This window comes from Vespula pensylvanica, chromosome 8, assembly GCF_014466175.1.
Source record: "Vespula pensylvanica isolate Volc-1 chromosome 8, ASM1446617v1, whole genome shotgun sequence".
NCBI classification, from domain to species: Eukaryota; Metazoa; Arthropoda; class Insecta; order Hymenoptera; family Vespidae; genus Vespula; species Vespula pensylvanica.
In genome coordinates, this window is record NC_057692.1 from 312,497 (window position 1) to 331,227 (window position 18,731).

The 18,731-nt window shown below is 36.1% G+C and overlaps 5 protein-coding genes across 6 annotated transcripts; 3 read left to right on the plus strand and 2 right to left on the minus strand.

The window, feature by feature from the left end:
• The first annotated feature begins 48 nt into the window (after positions 1–48).
• On the plus strand, positions 49–5,591 carry LOC122631265 (serine proteinase stubble-like). Its single transcript, XM_043816732.1, has 6 exons — positions 49–2,203; positions 3,261–3,574; positions 3,902–4,395; positions 4,489–4,763; positions 4,851–4,996; positions 5,064–5,591. Exons 1-6 carry the CDS (start codon positions 1,807–1,809, stop codon positions 5,214–5,216), a joined length of 1,779 nt encoding a protein of 592 aa, XP_043672667.1. The 5' UTR covers positions 49–1,806; the 3' UTR covers positions 5,217–5,591.
• LOC122631264 (serine/threonine-protein kinase greatwall) lies at positions 4,772–8,391 on the minus strand. Its single transcript, XM_043816731.1, has 4 exons — positions 8,241–8,391; positions 7,928–8,162; positions 5,823–7,728; positions 4,772–5,756 (listed from the first exon to the last, which is right to left on the minus strand). Exons 2-4 carry the CDS (start codon positions 8,147–8,149, stop codon positions 5,710–5,712), a joined length of 2,175 nt encoding a protein of 724 aa, XP_043672666.1. The 5' UTR covers positions 8,150–8,162; positions 8,241–8,391; the 3' UTR covers positions 4,772–5,709.
• Positions 8,392–8,572: 181 nt separating this feature from the next.
• On the plus strand, positions 8,573–10,910 carry LOC122631268 (serine/threonine-protein kinase VRK1-like). Its single transcript, XM_043816737.1, has 8 exons — positions 8,573–8,708; positions 8,813–9,023; positions 9,098–9,150; positions 9,220–9,289; positions 9,375–9,571; positions 9,663–9,876; positions 9,947–10,626; positions 10,720–10,910. Exons 1-8 carry the CDS (start codon positions 8,667–8,669, stop codon positions 10,834–10,836), a joined length of 1,584 nt encoding a protein of 527 aa, XP_043672672.1. The 5' UTR covers positions 8,573–8,666; the 3' UTR covers positions 10,837–10,910.
• Positions 10,911–11,410: 500 nt separating this feature from the next.
• LOC122631261 (nuclear export mediator factor NEMF homolog) lies at positions 11,411–15,275 on the minus strand. The gene is made up of 10 exons (XM_043816720.1): positions 15,099–15,275; positions 14,782–14,953; positions 14,507–14,709; positions 13,342–14,420; positions 13,067–13,247; positions 12,653–12,954; positions 12,398–12,557; positions 12,066–12,327; positions 11,748–12,007; positions 11,411–11,687 (listed from the first exon to the last, which is right to left on the minus strand). The coding sequence occupies exons 1-10, from the start codon at positions 15,152–15,154 to the stop codon at positions 11,489–11,491; spliced, it is 2,874 nt and encodes a 957-aa protein (XP_043672655.1). The 5' UTR covers positions 15,155–15,275; the 3' UTR covers positions 11,411–11,488.
• Positions 15,276–15,959: 684 nt separating this feature from the next.
• LOC122631269 (lysophospholipid acyltransferase 7) lies at positions 15,960–18,724 on the plus strand. Of its 2 annotated transcripts, none has more exons than XM_043816739.1 (7): positions 15,960–16,232; positions 16,698–16,972; positions 17,083–17,234; positions 17,322–17,530; positions 17,614–17,935; positions 18,021–18,233; positions 18,423–18,724. In XM_043816739.1, exons 1-6 carry the CDS (start codon positions 16,021–16,023, stop codon positions 18,231–18,233), a joined length of 1,383 nt encoding a protein of 460 aa, XP_043672674.1. In that variant the 5' UTR covers positions 15,960–16,020; the 3' UTR covers positions 18,423–18,724. The 2 variants fall into 2 exon arrangements, with proteins under 2 accessions (XP_043672674.1, XP_043672673.1); XM_043816738.1 differs by having other exon boundaries at positions 15,961–16,232; positions 18,344–18,724.
• Positions 18,725–18,731: the final 7 nt, after the last annotated feature.

An 18,731-nucleotide genomic window follows, 5' to 3' on the forward strand; every position in this document is an offset into this window, starting at 1 on the left:
TCACACACACGCACACATATACCATGCTGAGGCAACAAATACGTAGGACTCCTCCTATTCCACCCATTCGTTCCTTTTGTATTCGCGATCTTGGAAGAAGCCCGAACGAGACACACACGAGTCCTCTCTTCGTGGAAACCAGTCAGAGAGGAATTCAAAAAAGGAGATCCGGAGCGTGAAAACCTATAAGGGAAGATAAACAGGAGGTTGGCTCTCTGGCGAATGAAGAAAAACGAGGAAGAAGAAAAGAAGAAGAAGAAGAAGAAGAAGAAGAAGAAGGAAAAGAACAAGAGGACGAAAACGAAGTAGGGGAGGAGGAGAATACGTCAAGCGAAGAGAAAAAATCGTGTCGACGACTTTACAGTCAGGGTTCGACGATCGCTTCACGGATGAAGCGACGTGACAAGTCGTTCTGACAGCTATTTTGGCGACACATCGATCGCTCTAACGGATCCAGAATGGATCGAGATGATCGATAAGACGATCCACGAGAAAGACCCATCGGATCTCGTACGTAATGACACGCGCTCGACTTTTATCTCTACTTGTATTTAAGTGGTATAAAAAAGTCTCGCGTTACTCTCCTATCTTAAATCGACCGATACTCGATTCTTTAATTAGGCGATCCGCGTAGTCTTATGAGAACGAAACAAAGAGACAAAAAGGGTAAGTTTGTGAGAAGAGAGAGAGAGAAAAGGACTGTGTTATACTCCGAACCATCGATCTACGCGTGTCTTATTCACGGCAATCTGTATGAGAATCCGCGACCTTGTGAGGGGGCACTGGCCCTGACGTAAATTATAATTTCTCGCAAAGGCTTATCTCTATTCCGCTTCGGCAGCAGCAGTGGTACGATGGATTCAAACGATAGAAGTCAAATTCTTCGAACATTATTTTCAAAAAAAAAATATCTACTAAAATCGAGGATACTTTATTCGCGAAGCTGGCAAAAGTTTTGCTTGATCTTTATATCCTTATTTATCACTTAAGAGGAATGCCCTTTTCTAAGGACCAGGTCCATCGTTACAAGTGCAACGTACCATTCGGGTATATTTCAGCTTCCCAACCGGTTTGCACGTTTCGGGAGAGAATAGCTCGAGATTCTGAAGTGGCGCCAGCGCACAAATTCTTCTACCTAATTTTGTGCACGCACGCGAAGCCATTTACATTCGACGACGCAAAAGTCCGTACGTACATGCCAAAAGCAAATCCAAGCTGCTTCGAGACATAATAATAGTGGAAAACATTCGCAGGAGAACATTGATCTTCGTCGGACTACGATCCATTATGTTCCTACAACGTTAATGAATATTTAAACGACACTTTTTCTTTCAACGAAAATTCAAATAACACCTTTCGGTCGTTGGAATATTCATTAGAAACTCGACGAATATCGTTAGTCCATCGAGAAATATTACGACGACAAAAATGTAATCTATTCGAAGACGAATTAGACGAAGACGAATGCCAATTTAGAATTTACATCTTTCGACTTTCGACGCGATTTCATTTTTTCGTTAGAAACGGTAACTCTATTTCTCGCCGTGAACGATATATTAAAGAAGAGGAAAATTCTTCGACTTTGACAAGTTGAAAGACGAAACGGCCGCGATCCATTATCCGCGAGGAACGCTTAGAATCGAAAGAGATTTGTACATATGTATATCCGCATGTGACCCTTTCGCTCTTCGTCCGCCTTCCCGAAGGATCCATGTCTCTGAAGAAACGCTAAAAGAACAAGAGAATATAACGAAATCTCGTGGTAGAACCTGCTGAGACTAGAGAGCAAGAGCGAGCCGACAGTCGATGGAAGGGCGAACCCGTTATAAGCCCCGAGTCCGCGTCTATCGGGCAGGTTGGCAGCTTAACGCCGGTCCTGAACCTTCTCTACTCGGCGAGCTCAGCCAGAGACGCGAACCCACGCGAGGACGAGCAGTCGTTTCGTTCGTACCTTTGCGACAGCTACGAAAGCGCGCGTACGATCGTTCGAATCGAACGCTCCATAATAAAATTTGCGGCATGCAGCGAGAACGGGCAGTACCTCCGCTGTTTGCGACAGTACTCGTGTCTCTGGCGTTCCTGGGAATCACGAGTGTTTCGGCCGAAACTACGTCCAACGTTCGACCGGCTTCTAGATCCTTAGTCTTCGATCGTCAGGACAACGAGTTGTATCGAGAAGAGGACGACGCGATCGTCGTTGAAGGTAAGCATCTCACTTTCTGTTTATACGCAAGAAATTGATCTACTATCTCTCTCGTAATATCACTTGAAAAATAGACCGGGCACGTATCGCTTCTGTTCGTTTTGTCAGCAACGCCTATCGAATTTTTCGTCTTATACCTACGAATGGGTGGAATAATAACGACCGGATCGTTCGACCGGAGTATCGATCGAGAGATCGATCTCGCAGGTTGTTTCTCACGAGGACAATAACATTGATCGATGATCGATCGTTATTACGATCGTTCTTATCGTTCCATAGACGGTAAACGGAAGTCCTCCAGGCGCGCAGCAACCTCGACGTACGTGTACCGCAGTACGACTACCAGGGTCAGCGAACTCCACCTTCTCAGATTCTTCGATGGAATTTTATTGCCAACGTACTTGTATAATCGTCCCCAGAAATCTTTGATCGGAACCGAGGAACACATTGTTCGCCGGGGTAATCACACTCGTAGGATGATGTCATCAAATTTCCGATCACATTGTCCGCAGTCTACACGGTATAACAATACTACACGGATTAACATAACTCATTACTCGCTGTTGCAGGCACAAAAGTCGATCGCAAAGAATCAACGTAGAATTAATACAAAAGAACGTTTATAGTTATCTTTGAGAACGAAACTTCCTTCAGACTCGAACGATTTATAAAGTACTCGCAACAAGCGCGAACCCGAATATAATCGTTGCTTCCTACCACACTGCGTATCATTAGAAAATCATTCGTAAGACTACGTGACGAACGGTCTCTGCCTATTACAAAAGGTACGCGATGTGTCATTCTCACCGGACATCGTTAATGCGCCTCGAATACGTGCCGAAGCATCTAGTATATATCCTCGCATACCGCAATTCAGTCTTAGTAAATAAAACAACGTGCAGGTACTACGATGGATAATCGGAGAGGAAAAAAAATACGTGTGTCAGCTCGTGGAAATGAAAAATTTACGCTAGCGGAAATTTCCTGGACGGATCCTACGAGTCGTCGATCGTTCGAGCTCGAATTAATTCTGTCTTCTTTGATTTATAAATTGCAGCCGCGATAGAAGGAGATCTTTCGTCTTTATCGAGAGACGGCCGAAGTATCCTATGGAGCGGATCAGCGGAACGCGATACCTGTCTTACGTCTAAAGGCGAGATCGGACGATGCACTACTTTCAAAGAATGTTACCCTTACTTCAAGATACCCGATCTCGGCGCTCTCGACGGTTGGGTTCTTGGAGTTTACGATACTTGCAGCTTCATTCTCGAGGACGGCCGCACGAGCTTCGGAATCTGTTGCTCCAACTTGAATCCTATCGCGACACCCGGCATGGAGAATTGCGACGGTCAGAACGCGAACGATCAACAGGTGAATCCTTCGTAATCTCTTGCGTTTCTTCTCATCCCGCTCCTTAACCTTCTACGATCTCGCCCTCGTAAAATCTGCTCCGAATCCTACTTCGTTTCTATACCAATTCTGGCTGTGAATTCGTGACAGTGAAGACTATTAAGACCTGCAGTAGAAAGTCGTAGAACCCTATTATCTACCTGACACCAGCGATAACAATAAGATTTCGCAAACGACTTTTTACGATCCGCTTTATTACCTCGTCCCTGAGCATTCCTTCGAATCCGTAACGCAAACAGTTCGTGAGAATATTCTCGCCTTCTTAAAAATCGAAGCTGGACATTTTAGATAGAAGATGCTAAAACCAAGGAAGATGGAGAGGCAGCGGAAGCGGGAACAGGAACGAATCCAAAGCCAAAACCGACGGCCAGTTGGCCACCGCCGATACCGACTCATCCGCCGGATCACACGATCCCACCTTTGCCTACCCATCCGCCGTATCCCGGATTGATTTCGTTGTCCACCTCGAAACCCTCTACAACGAGTTCAAAGAAACCTGGCGTGCCGACGACATGGCCGACGAAGAAACCAACTTGGTGGCCAGGCGCGCCGACTATCTCGACAACGAACAAACCTAGTTCGACGACTTCCTCGCCCATAGACTTGTCTCAGTGCGGAGCCAAGAACGGTAATCAAGATCAAGAACGCATCGTCGGTGGTCAGAACGCAGATCCTGGAGAATGGCCATGGATCTCTGCGCTGTTCAACGCTGGACGTCAATTCTGCGGCGGATCTTTGATAGATAACAAACACGTTCTTACTGCCGCTCATTGCGTCGTTAAGTAAGGATTCCCATTATTTTCCTTCTTATTTGACATCGAACCAGACAGACAATATCCGTTTAAGTAAATCGTCCGTTTCCAATCTGTTCTCAGCATGAACTCCTGGGACGTGGCGAGATTAACGGTCCGCCTTGGAGATTACAATATAAAGACGAACAGTGAGATACGTCACGTTGAAAGACGCGTAAAGCGAGTAGTAAGACACAGAGGTTTTAACTCGCGTACTCTTTACAACGACGTAGCCATTCTTACGTTGAGCGAGCCGGTCGAATTTACGGAACAAATTCGACCCATTTGTTTGCCGAGCGGTTCGAAGCTCTACGTCGGGATGACCGCGACTGTCATTGGTTGGGGCTCCTTGAGAGAAAGTAAGAAGTTTGAAAAACGCTATAACATGTATTAAAAATAAGTTACAACTTCCCTTTGACCGATATTTATATCGTTGCTTAAACAAGGTGGTCCACAACCGGCGATACTTCAAGAAGTTTCGATCCCAGTTTGGTCAAATAGCGAGTGTAAATTTAAATACGGTTCTGCGGCGCCAGGTGGTATAGTCGACAGTTTCTTGTGCGCTGGACGGGCCGCTATGGACTCCTGCTCGGTTCGTCAAACATTCTTCATAATATTTTCGATCGTTATCGCGTGTAAATTAATTCACAAATTTGCAGGGTGACAGCGGTGGTCCATTAATGGTCAACGACGGTCGTTGGACTCAAGTAGGTATCGTGAGTTGGGGAATCGGTTGTGGAAAAGGACAGTATCCTGGCGTTTATACAAGAGTAACGCATTTCCTACCTTGGATCTACAAGAATCTTAAATAGGTTACAAGTCATAAGTGATCTTTGAACCCTCGTTTCGTTTCAATAGAATAAGATATCGATGGTAAGACCGTTCAGGAACGAATTTAAAAACACTAAGCTCATGCTCCTACCTTTAAATACGAATGACTTTCTATCAAGAAAGAAAGTTAAGAGAAAACACAAAATATGACGTATATTCCATTTCATTTCGTAAATTCCCATCGCGACATTTATCTCGCGCATATTTTACGTATTCTCTTACGAACGCTTATAGATACTTATGTAGATCGTACTCGTCGGTTGTACGTGGCAATAAGATATTTTATAATGCTCTACATACACTAGTATATAAAAATAAAAATAAAACTATACATATCGTGTAACAATTACCATCTACTCTATATAATTATTATAATTTTACTAATTTTATCATTTTCGACACGTTATGTATTCCGTATCGTGACAACGATAGGCGATAACGTTCATCCTGGACTCTTCAGGATAACAACAAATGTTACGTATCGCAGCTACTGACATTCAGATGCTGAAGTATATTCCTTGCTAAAAATCAAACATCGCAGTATTATACTTGGCAGTGAATAAAGTATACAAAATTGTAAAGCTTACCTTGGAAGTAACACGTATCATAATTGTCATCTGGTTGTGGTATAAAAGGAGGAACGGCTTTCGATGGTTCGTTCCAAGGAAAATTTTCAAAGAGTTTCATGTCCCTTACTTCTTTCGCGGATGGTCGCGTAGATTGATCCAACGTAAGGAGCGCATCGATGGTTTCCGTAGCAGCGAAAGACAAAGCTTCCTCGCCTTCCGGCCAAGGTACGTCTCTCGCGAGAATATTAGCGAAGACCGCCTGTGGCGTTTCGTCGTTAAAAGGCGGTACTCCCGTAGAAAACTCGAAAAGACAAACACCGAGAGCCCACCAATCGACGGCAGGACCGTGACCTTGCCGTAAGAGCAGCTCCGGTGCCAAATAATCGGGCGTACCTAATATACGTTCGTCCGATCGAGCGTTTCCAGCACCTTGTATACCCCTTCTGACCGACTTGGGTGTCCGATAAGTCGTGTAACTGTTATTCGAAGGTGCGGGTGTTTTGATCGGAGAGATAGTATTTTCATTCTGTATATTATCGCTGCTCAAATCCGGAGTAAATTCCCTCGACACCGTAGACGGAAGATGAAACCTCGTTGCTTTCACCAGGGGCATATTATGATTTTCCGGACACGTCGCTTCTGTCTGGTCTCTATTCTCCGACTTGACATTCAGCGAGGAGACTGGTGTACTAAAAGCGACACCACCACTGGAACCACCATCGTGATTATCCGCATTTTCATCTTCACTTTCATCGGTCATCTTGGCCAACGCGGTATCTCTCTTCATTGGATCAAAACTCCTACAGGAGTACGGTATACCGCAATTCTGTCTCTTCGGTGTTTTGTCTTTATCCAAATCCATGAGACAAATTTCGCGCGTTAAACCACAAGTTGTCTCTGTCATAACTCTTTTCCTCTTGGTTCCTCGTGAAAACGAATTTACGCAGGTACTTATGGGACTCGTATGCAAAAGTAGTTGTTGCGATTGTTCCGCCTCTAGCGTAGATTCATCCTCCTCTTCCGCGTTATGAGCGACGGGATTGATCGTATTAATCGACGACGCTTCGCACGTGTGATAACTACCGGAACTACTATCTCCGCTCAAATTCTCTGTCCTCGCGTTCGATTCACCTCCGTTCTGTATTCCAAACCTTAGATCTTCCGCAGATTGAAACGGTGTAATACCAGATACACGAGAATAATCGCCAGACGCAGCATCGGTCGAGGAGACTACCGAATTAGGAGACGACTGCAGTTTGGTACAATTTCTTTGTAAAGTCGACATTAAATGAACAGCATTGGCACTTTCGTTACTGGCTACCGAGTCATTGACCGATTGTTGCCCGGAACCAAAGGACAAATGAGACGTTAAAGAAAGTAGCTGTCCCGGGGTTCTGGCGCAAAGACTAGGTGTACAATTTACTAAGTCAGATATTTCGAGATCTCTGTGCAAGGACGATATCTTGCTGAGACCAAAATCTGTGAGTTTAACGTGTCCCTCTCGAGAGAGTAACATATTATCTGGTTTTAAATCCCTGTGGACTATACCGTGGGAGTGAAGATATTCAAGTGCTAAACATACTTCGGCGGTATAAAAAGCTGCCATGCTTTCTTCCATGTAACCATAAACGCCGAGCAGACTCTTAAGATCACCTCCCACCATATACTCCATGACTAAATATACGCTGCTAACGCTTTGTAACGAATAAAAAAGGTGTACGCAATAAGGACTATGCGTCAATGCTAATGCATTTCGTTCTATTATAACTTGAGATGCCATATTCTTATTTATCATTTCATTCTTCTTCATCACTTTAATAGCAAACAATTGCTCTGGATTTGACTTTTTGTATCCTAAAAACACTTTACCAAATGCCCCTCTACTTATTGGTTTCACAATTTTGAAGTCTTGCATGTCTGGTACCTGCAAATAGAAAATCGACGTACATATATTTACCACAGACGAAAGAGTTTCAAATCATCTATGAAACAATGTTTACGCTAAAAGAAAATAATATTTGTTCTGAAAATATTCCAAAAGATACATAATAATGTATTTTATGCTTCGTAAACGTACGCGCACGTATGCGATACTACGTGTAAAAATTTGTTCGATTGCTCACCTTCGCAGCGGGATTAACAATTTTGGATATCGTATTGAAAATTGAATTATCGATATGCCTATTCTCCGAGGATTGCTGCGGCGTGCAATTGCCAAAATTGGCACTGCGTTCAATTCCCTCGTCATCGGCATCGTTCATGCTGGAGATCGTATCGACCGACTCGCAAAATTGACCATTTGTATCAGAATTTGAATCGAGCAATTCGACCGCCGAATCTTCCATTTAAAAAGATAACCTAAAAACACAAATCACTGAACACCAGCGAATGAGCACAACTCGAGAAAATTTCGCACGTATCATAAAATATATTTACAATAGTAGAAGGAATAGAGTGGCATACGTCATTTCTACTTCGTCTAACAAAATTTGTATCTTATTAACTTTATCAATACCACTAAAAAACATTAAACGTACTTAACGGTCCGCTGACATTTCGAATAACCAAATCGCGCGCAGTTGATAAACTTTTTAATATACCCAGTCACGACTACCAACGTAAACGTGTATCATTGATTTCCGTCATTGAATATTTTTATTTTAAACGAACGGCAAATTATCTCTACTCTCCTTTCCATCTAATTGATATCTCAATTTTTAATAAAACAAAAAAACATTTTCAATTTTCAACGATATAATTATAGATGGCGCGAAGAAATCTTTGTAAGGACTAGGAAAATTTTACGAAGACCACCCTGCTTTACACAGCCTGCATTTCCGCTACTCGCGTTTGAATTTTTTTATGTTACTTCAACACGATCGTTTTGTAAAATCTACTGCCGCTGTAAGTACTTGACAATACTTTTTTATTACAATTTGATTCTTTGTGACACGATTACTTTTTTATATAATTCGCTACAGTGTTACTTAATCATACATTTTTTTCAGCTGTATTTAGTGTTAATCCTTTTTTATACGTTTAATAATATTAACCTAAAAATGTGTGCAAAAGTAGCAAAAAAAGCACCAAAAAAAAAAGGAAATTTACATAAAATGCCCGATCCTATACCCGCTGGAACTATATTGTCAGATATGAAAGGAAAGAAATGGATTCTTGATAAATCAATAGGTATTGGTGGTTTTGGAGAAGTCTATTCCGGTATGTACTGTTTCTTACAATCATTTCTTTTTTCCTTCTTCTTTTACTTTAATCAACTATTTGGTTTACTTTAGGTGCACCTTACAAAGATAATACACCAAAAGACTATCCCAATGTGATAAAAATAGTGAGTGTCTATATGTTTTCTATATCAAAGTAATATTAGAAATTTTCATTGTAAATTTTTTTTTATTAGGAACCTCATGGGAATGGGCCATTGTTCGTTGAAATGCATTTTTATATAAGACAGGCAAAGCCAGAAAACAGTGAGTCTCATTGTAATATATTTTTTCAAAAAAGATGGCCTTATGCTTTGATGTCTTCGTCAAAATGTTATACTATTTATTTCAGTTGAAGCTTGGAAAAAAAAAAAAAAGTTATCAGTATTGGGCATGCCTCATTATATTGCCTCTGGAAGTCATGAATTTAATAAAACAAAATATCGGTTTTTGGTAATAGATCGATATGGAACTGATTTGTGGAAGTTATTTCAAGAAAATAACAAACAATTTCCAGAACATACAGTATATAAACTAGCTTTACAAATAGTGAGTAAATTTATTTTTTATTAAAATGTGTATTTTCTACTGGCAACTCCTCACAACATGATGTTCAACTACATGCTGTCATTACCTTCAGATAAATGTATTAGAATACATTCATAACAATGCATATGTTCATGCTGACATAAAAGGGTCAAATTTATTATTGAGTTCAAAATCTCCAGATCAAGTTTATTTAGTTGATTTTGGTTTAGCGACACGATATACGACGAAAACAGAATATAAGCCAGATCCGAAAAGAGCACATGATGGAACTATTGAGTATACTAGTAGAGATGCTCATATAGGATGTAAGTATAAAAAAATTTATTAAAATATGTACTTGTAAATTAAATATTTCCATATCGTGTATTTTTACAGTACCTACAATGCGTGGTGACATGGAAATTTTGGGATATAATATGATACACTGGTTGTGTGGCTCTCTTCCATGGGATAAGGATTTAACTAATCCAACTAATGTACAAAAACAAAAAGAGAAAGCCTTCGAAAATCTTCCAAAATTTTTAGAGCAATGTTTTCATGATTCAACGCCAAAACCAGTACTTGAATATATGAAATTGTTAGAAATCATGGAATTTAATGAAACACCAAATTATGAAAAATTTATAGAAATTTTAAACGATGGTTTGAAGAAATTAGGTCACAAGCCAAATGGAAAATTAGAATTTAATAATGCATCTGGTTCGACTAAAAAAGCCATCGTTCCTAAATCTATTCCACGAAAAGTAAATAAAATAACAGCGATAAAAAGGCCAAGTCCACGTTCAAAAGCAACTAGTCCTATTAGAAATAATGCCCTTAATGATAGCAATGTAGGTGTTCTAATCGATAAAAAACGTGCTAGATTAAAAGATTTGAAAAAAGTACTGAACAATATTGAGTCTTGTGACGAACCCGATGAAGAATATGATATTAAAATTACTAAAAAAAAAAAACTAAAACAAAGAACACCTAAAAAAGAAGAAAATGTGAAAATTACTAAAACAAAGACAAAGATCAATAACCTTAATGATTCCGAATCTGATACTGCAACAGAAGTAGGAAAATTTAATCCATTTTATTTTGTGCAACTACATATCTTACTATATGACATATTTCTATGATGTCTCATAACATATTCATCTTTCCAGATCATGTCTAAAGGAACTAGATCAAGGCCTGCTAAATCTTCCAATTCTACAAATTCTAAATTCAAAACTACACGTCAGTGTAATGTATCGGATGATGATATATTTAATAGTGATTAAAAAGATACTGTGATTATTAGATGTTATAAAAAAATATTGTATATTATGAATAATATCCATCTTTTTTATATTAAGTGTATATACATATATGCTCTTTGAAATCAACATAATACAGATTTTGTAAAAATCGTATTATTTGCAAACTTCATATATTTCCATTATTTTTATACATAATGCAAATAATGAAAGAAAAGAATAATTTTTAAGTATGAACTGCTGAAAAAGTAATATAAAGCATGATATAATATTACTATTCCAAGTATTAACTAGTGTGTAGTCTTAGAATGTTTTGAAATGAAATAAATTAAATTGTCTGGCGTTATTTAAGAATGATAAATAAAAATCAAGATTTATTATTGTTGTAAATTTCTATTGAAAAATTTGATTCCGAAAAAAATTCTCGTAAAAAATAAGCTCGGCGATTTCAAAAACGTAACTGTTGATATTCAAACGCTAAACTTGTATGGGATTTATATTAACTTATTAAATTCTCTTTTTGCTTTCATTTCTTTTTTTTTTTTTTTTTATATTTTCTTTGTACATTTTTCATGAAATATTGTCAATCAACCAGTAATAAACAGACTTAAATATATTTATAATATACAATTATAAACGAGCATAGAGAGATATAACATTATTTAAGAAATACTATTTATTTCCTTATCTTTTGAATTTGCGGTGCACTTATTTTTACTTTCCCAGGTATGTTTCGAACTACTGATTCATCTTTAACAGCTTTTAATAAATCTTTTTCGCGCAAAGTTACCTCTTTATCTTTCAGAAACACAGCTATGGCAGTTTTTGCAGCTTTCCCCCTTGTACTTGTACCTGGAGTTAACTTTACTTTAAATCTGAAATAAAAAAATATGTGCTATAAGTGAGGTATTGAAAAATAAAAGAAATATACTTACTTATAATTTAATAAGGTATTATAAGGTGCTACAACTGGTACAGCAAACAATAATTCATCTTCAGAAACTGGTTTTCCTGTTAATTGGTCCAACATATCCATCTCGGGTACTGGTCCTGTATCTTCTTCATCGAGATGATCGGTATTAATATATCTTATCGTAGGTTGGTTTACAATTCCTTTTTTCTTTCCTTGTTGTTTAGGACCAGATGGATCTTTATGTTTGTTACGACGTTTATCTTCTTTTGCAGCTCCTGCTGACTATATAATATATGAAAGATTTATATATTTGATAATAAAATTATATTTTTTTACTTACTTGTAAAACTTCCATAGCCAAGTGCCTATCTTCCTCATCTTGATCTTTATACTTTTCTTTTATCTTTTTAAGTCTACTTTTTTGACCTCTTTTCAACTGACCTTGTTCAAGCTTTTTACTTTCTTTTTCGGGCTTTAAAGTCAATTCTTTAAATCTTGTAGTTTTTTCTTTATTAGAATTTATTACTGTAGATTTACCAACAAAAGTAACATCTTCCTCATCTCTTTTATCTACAGTATCCTTTTCACCATGGAGTTCGACTCTATGAATATTAAGGTATAAAATGATTACATACTGTGATTAAATTATAAGACTAATCAGATTAATCGTACCTTAATGCTGAATAATCAATTTTAATTTGTACATCTGGAAAGTCTCTGTCTTCCTCACTACCACTGTCATATTTATTCTCATTTTTCTTTGGCATCGCATCAAATTCCGTAAAAGATTCTTCTTTAATAGAATCTAATTGTGGATTTTCCAAATCTTCGTCTAAATAATATAAATTTATGTACAAGTATATTCTATATAAAAACTATTGTATTAGACAATATCTGTACATTCATATATATATATATTTTTTTTACCTTCATCACTATTTTCTTCTAATTCTATTTCTTTATCTATTTCAACTACAGATTCGTTCTTTTCAATTTCCTCGTCTATAACTCTCACTTTTCGTTCATCCTTATGCCGTTCAATAGAACTATCCTCCAAACGAAATAGGAAGCCAAGACCCATTATCAATTGACATGGAGGCAAGTAATTCTTTTTGCCACGTATCATGAAGGATCCAGTTGTAAGGTATTCACCCGTTGGTGCAGTTTTTGAAACTTGATCATTATTTACCCACCATGCCCCTGCAACTACTTTAGCTTCCCAAGCAATGCTATTCAAATAATGTATATAAATACGCATTTTATAGTTAATATTACAAATAATATAAAAAAGTTCTTTTAGCATTATTACATAAAATATAAATCCTGTTTATAATCCATTACCTGTATGCTACTGCCATCGTGCCTGCTTCTGCCAAAGTTTTAGGAGGTATAGGTCCACCACCAGGATTTTTTACAACGATAGAACTAGCACCTGTTAAATCTGCATGAACATAAATATCTCCAGTTTTAAGATACTTCTTTACAATCAATTCGTTTTGTTGTTGATCCCTTCCACCAATTACTGAAATCCATCCAAAATATTAAAATTACTATTTTCGTTTTTGTCGGACGCGAAGATAAAAAATATATACAAATATATTTAATTTGTAACCTACCAAGGTAATTTTCTGAAGAGATAAACCAATAAAATTTTTCAAACCAATATGTTTTTCTCGCTTTATTGATGCTATGGATTGTTTGTACTTCTTTCAACGTTTGTTTTGTTTTCTTTTCTGCTGATTTTAAAGCTTTATCTTGAGACTCTATGGTCTTTTGCTGCTTTTTAGCTGCCGACCTTTTCTGATTATAGTATTTTCTGGCATTACCAAAGGCACTGTAAGCTAAATCAATGTCAATAACTGTCGGCTTTAATTCGGACTCTTCGTCGCTATCTTCGTAAGGATCTCGTAATAATAACGCAATGTGATTTGTTTCTAACTTTAGTTGTTTGATAGCAGAAGCAATAGGATCACCTTTTGCTTGTGCCTCTTTTAACAGAATCTGGATATCTGGCCATGACACTTGATTTGCGAGTGCATTTTGTATCGCAAAAATTGCATTGTCTACCAAACTTTGATTTCTAGAAATTAATTCTGCCTTCCATTTATCCAATTCCTGTGTCTTTTCTAACGTAATTAGTCTTTGGCTATGATCTTTTTTTACATTTTCTAATTTTTTCATTGCTTCTTTTTCTTTTTGTAAAGCCTTTAAATCAAGTTTTTGTCCTTCCATTGTGGAAAAATATTCATCTACTGCGACATCAAACGAATCGAATTCTTTGTAAAGATCATTTTTATATTGTTCAAATAGAAAAGGGTGAAATTCTATGTTAGTAAATATGAAATCTTCTTTACTATCTGGAGATGGTTTAATTTCTTTTTTCTGTATAATGTATCCTTTTGAAACATTTTTTTTTGCATCATTCAACATATTATCTGCATTTTTCAGAGCTACAGTCAACCTAGACATGTCCTTTGCAATATCAAAATCTTTACCAATTTTACATCCAAGTGCAAAACCGGCTTGCAATAGAACGTGATCGATTACAGCTGCACCAAATTCTAAGAGAGGATTCAAAACTTTCTTTAGATTTTCACCTGGTTTAGCAGACTCGATAGATTTCTTAATATCTTCCAGCGGTGCCATAGTTGCAGTATAAGCACGATCTGAAGGGTATTTTTCTTTAACTGCAAATCTACAATATCACATATTGTTAATCGATATTAATTTAACACAACATAATATCTCGTAGCATTTCTGTTATTTTTCTCACACATTTACCTAACTTTATCACCTTCTGTATGGGGTCTTAAAATGTTTATAATCGTCATTTCATGATCCGTTAAAACGATATTGCCTCTATCATATACTTCTAATATTATATGATAAGCAGCTTCTCCACTGCCAAATTGTAAATCCACTATACGATCAGTACCAATTTGCTTCAAACTCTCAAGCCTTTTATTTTTTAAATGTTTTCTCATCTGTATTTAAAAAAATTATATAAATAATCACGCTTCTTCTATAATACCATAAAAAATATATCCTACAATTACCTTCATCGAAAAACTCGATGGTACTATATTCTTGGGCCATTCGAAAGCTGTAGTATGTATCCTATTACCAGATTCGATTAACAGAATACATTTTTCTTCGCTTCGTTGAAAACGTATCAAATATATACGATGATCGACATTGTATATTTGATTCACACGCATACCGATTAATCTATAAGAATTTTAAAGAATTATAATTTTAAGGAATTAAAATTACTTAACAAAAGAATCAAATTACATTGAACAAAGAAATTGTCATATTCTAACCTATATTCAAAGAAAAAGATCAACTCTATGTAACACATAACATCATTTACCTCTGTAACTCCGTTACCGAGCAAACGAGATCATACGTATTAAATCGTGTCTTCATTTTGTTTATTTATTTAACACCAATTATGAGAATCCGTCAACGTAATGAACACATCTAACATTAGACATATCTTATCAGAAAGATAAAAATTTGTCGATATACTTCACTGCTTATCGTTCGTAGGACACGCGACCTTAGCGACAGCTATGGACAAAATCTGAATTACAAGCGGAATAAGGAAACGGCGTGCGCACTATATACCTATTGCATAGATGTATAAGCTTGTTATATCCCTCTCAAGAGTTACTGTGGGAGAGAAATTTATGTATATAGTAAAAATAATAATACAAAACTTTTTTTTGCAAAAACTGTGGAAAACAGCATTTATACCAATAATGAGAATAGGCTTGATTCTTGACCGATTTTAATAAACAAGGTCTCATTTAAAGATAAAGTTTAAACGTGAAGAATTTTTGAAAAAGTTGCATTATTAATTATGAATAAATTGTTTTTGAAAAAGTATCATATTTGACACGATTTTTTCAAAGAAATTAAATCTTTTTCAAAAATTCGCAAATTTATCTTCCCGTTTAAAACTTCATCTTTAAAAAGAAACCTTTTTTGTTAAAATCGGTCAAGAATTACGTCTGGACTCATTGTTAGCATAAATCATTATAAAACTAGGGGTGATGAACAGCCTTAAGCAGCACACACACACACACACGGAATGGATGAGAGTGAGATTCCAACCACGTCCACATGTGATAAAAGTCACTTGAATTGCTATGCCACTTAAAGTGCCCTCTATTTTTACGTATCATTTTCTCGCTAGATGGCATCAACTATTCTACCGCAATGCATATACAAATGCACTTTTGTGCCATTGGAGCTCCGTTCAGTTCTCTTCGTGAGCACGAACAAGAACCATGTTTCAAGATGATGCCATTTACGTGTCTTTATTGCTCTCCTGTGTAGCTTTCGGATTTATCTGTCGAAAGTTTAAAGATCCTCGCGAGAGACAATGGATCAGTACAAGTTTCGGTTTGCTTTTAGTTATACTTGTTTCTGGAAGTCATGTTGTGCATCCCCTCATCTGCTTGTTAATTAATGCGGTCATCGTGACCAAGCTTTCTTGGAAGTACGACACAATCGATCTATTTAATAGTAATATAAGAATAGTGATATAAGAAATTTGCGCTTATTAAATATGAAATGAATATTAACTTCAAAATATAAAATGAATAATAACTTAAATCAGAAATTTATACAATTAAAAATATTACTTCAAATTAAGCATTAAATTATAAGTATTCTTTTGTTTTTATTCTAGTATTTGAAGTTTCAAATCATATCTTTCATAACATAATGATTATACTCTTATAAGTTTGCTTAGATAAAATATAAAGATAATAAGGTGGATAAATGTCTAATATTTTTTTTAAATAGCATGATAATTTGATTTGATTTATACTACATATGTAAAAAGTATATTCTATTGTACATCTATATATTATGATATGTAAGTGCATATAAGAGCATAGATGTCCTTTCTTCAAAGTTTATTCTATAATTTCTTACTAAATTATTTTTCCTCTCTTTACAGAATATGCCATCTAGCCAGTTTATACTTTTCATTTTTCTATTTACTTGTTATCTTTCGTTTGGGACATTTGGTTGGTATGCCGGTACCGCCTGCACATACAAATTTAGTTCAAATGATTCTTACCTTGAAATTATCTGGATTAGCATTTGAAATAAACTCGGCTGCTGCCATGAAACTACCGGACGATCCTCAAGGGGTTAATTCTGCAGCTTTAAAAAAAATTACTTTTATGGATGTAATTCATTATGGTCTAAGTTACATGGGAGTTTTGACAGGTAATTTAGCACGATATATTTAATTCAATAGTAAAGCGATTTTTATATAACAATGAAAATATTAGTAAGGAATGAAAGTTAACATGCGTACAGATCACTGTGTTTTACAGGTCCCTATTATCGGTACAGAACATATTGGGATTCACTACATAGACCTTTTTCTTATTACGTCGATCCATGGCCTCTAACATTGTATAAGTTAAAACAAGCGACTGTGTTATCTATACTTTTTTTGTTAATGAATTACACATTCCCTACAGAGGTAGACAGATTTTTAGTTTTAAGGATAGATATAACATATATAAAGGATGAGAAAAAATAAATAGAATTTATTTCGTTTCTATTTCAGTATACTGTGACTGAGGAATATGCAAATCGATCGTTGTTGTACAGATGGTTCTACACATACCCAGTCTTTGCAACATTTCGGCTAAGACTATTTTCTGGAATAATTCTGTCGGAATGTGCATGTCAGATGGCTGGATTAGGTGCTTATCCCACCAAATGTGAAACTGCACCTGGATTGGGGCCACGTAATTACAAGGAGTTCGAAGAAATGTAAGAAATTTTCTATACTTTGGAAGAATAAATTTTTAATATTTTTACAGAAATTTCAAAATATACATCATTCGTTTTTATAGATGTACAGATGAAGAAAAAATAACACAAGAACAATTCGATTTTGAAACTATACATAACATGAACATATGGCAAGTGGAAACTTGTCATTTAGTAAGATCGTGTATGAAATATTGGAATTCTTGTATACAATATTGGATGGGTATTTACATATACAAAAGATTTCCATTCAAACCATTAAGAATGATAATGACATTAACTCTGTCTGCATTATGGCATGGATATGCTGTTGGTTACTACGTTTGCATATGCTCAGTTCCATTTTATTTACTGATAGAAGATCTGTTAATAAAGTTTCACAATCAGCACGAGAAGGATAGCATTGTTAGTATGAATTTTTGTTAAAATTTTGTGAGATATATATATGTCGATATCGCGAATACTTTTCTAAATGTTCTTTCGTTTACAGGGTTGGAAAATTTGGACGTTTACTCTATGGGCAATGAGACTATCCTGTATGGCTTATTTGGGTGTTCCGTTTCTATTACTCGATTTTCGACAAATATTACAATTTTATGCAAATCTGTATTACATTGGTCATATTAGTTCAGTTATAATATATATAATAGCCAGAATAATGAAACCCATAATTATAAAGAAGAACGCAGAAAAAAACAAATAGGTAGAAGACAAACAAAAAATATTTTTCTATCAACTAGTAATTAACTACCATAAATAAAAGATTTAAAACACTCGCAATACGATATTAAACACATGTAAAAATATCATCAGGTTTATCAGCTATAAAAGAATACACTGCACTCTTATTAAGGAAAATGGATTTATAAAAAAATACGAACTTCTGTGATAGATGCCTGCTACAATAGGTTGAAATTCGCCTAAGGAATATCACAAAAATTTCTGGTCCAGTAAGGCCGAACTAACGCTGTCTTCCTGCACAGCAAGAAGGAACATGACATTATATACATACGTAAGTATGTATTACAAAATAATTGCCTTTTCCGTAGACTTTAATGATTTGCGATGATAATTAAGGGATTAAATGTAAATTCGTAATAATTCATAATAATATTATGGTAGTGTACATAATACTAGAGTAAGTTCAGGGATAAAAATGGAGAATAAGAAATTAAACAAAAAAAAAAAAAAAAATATACAC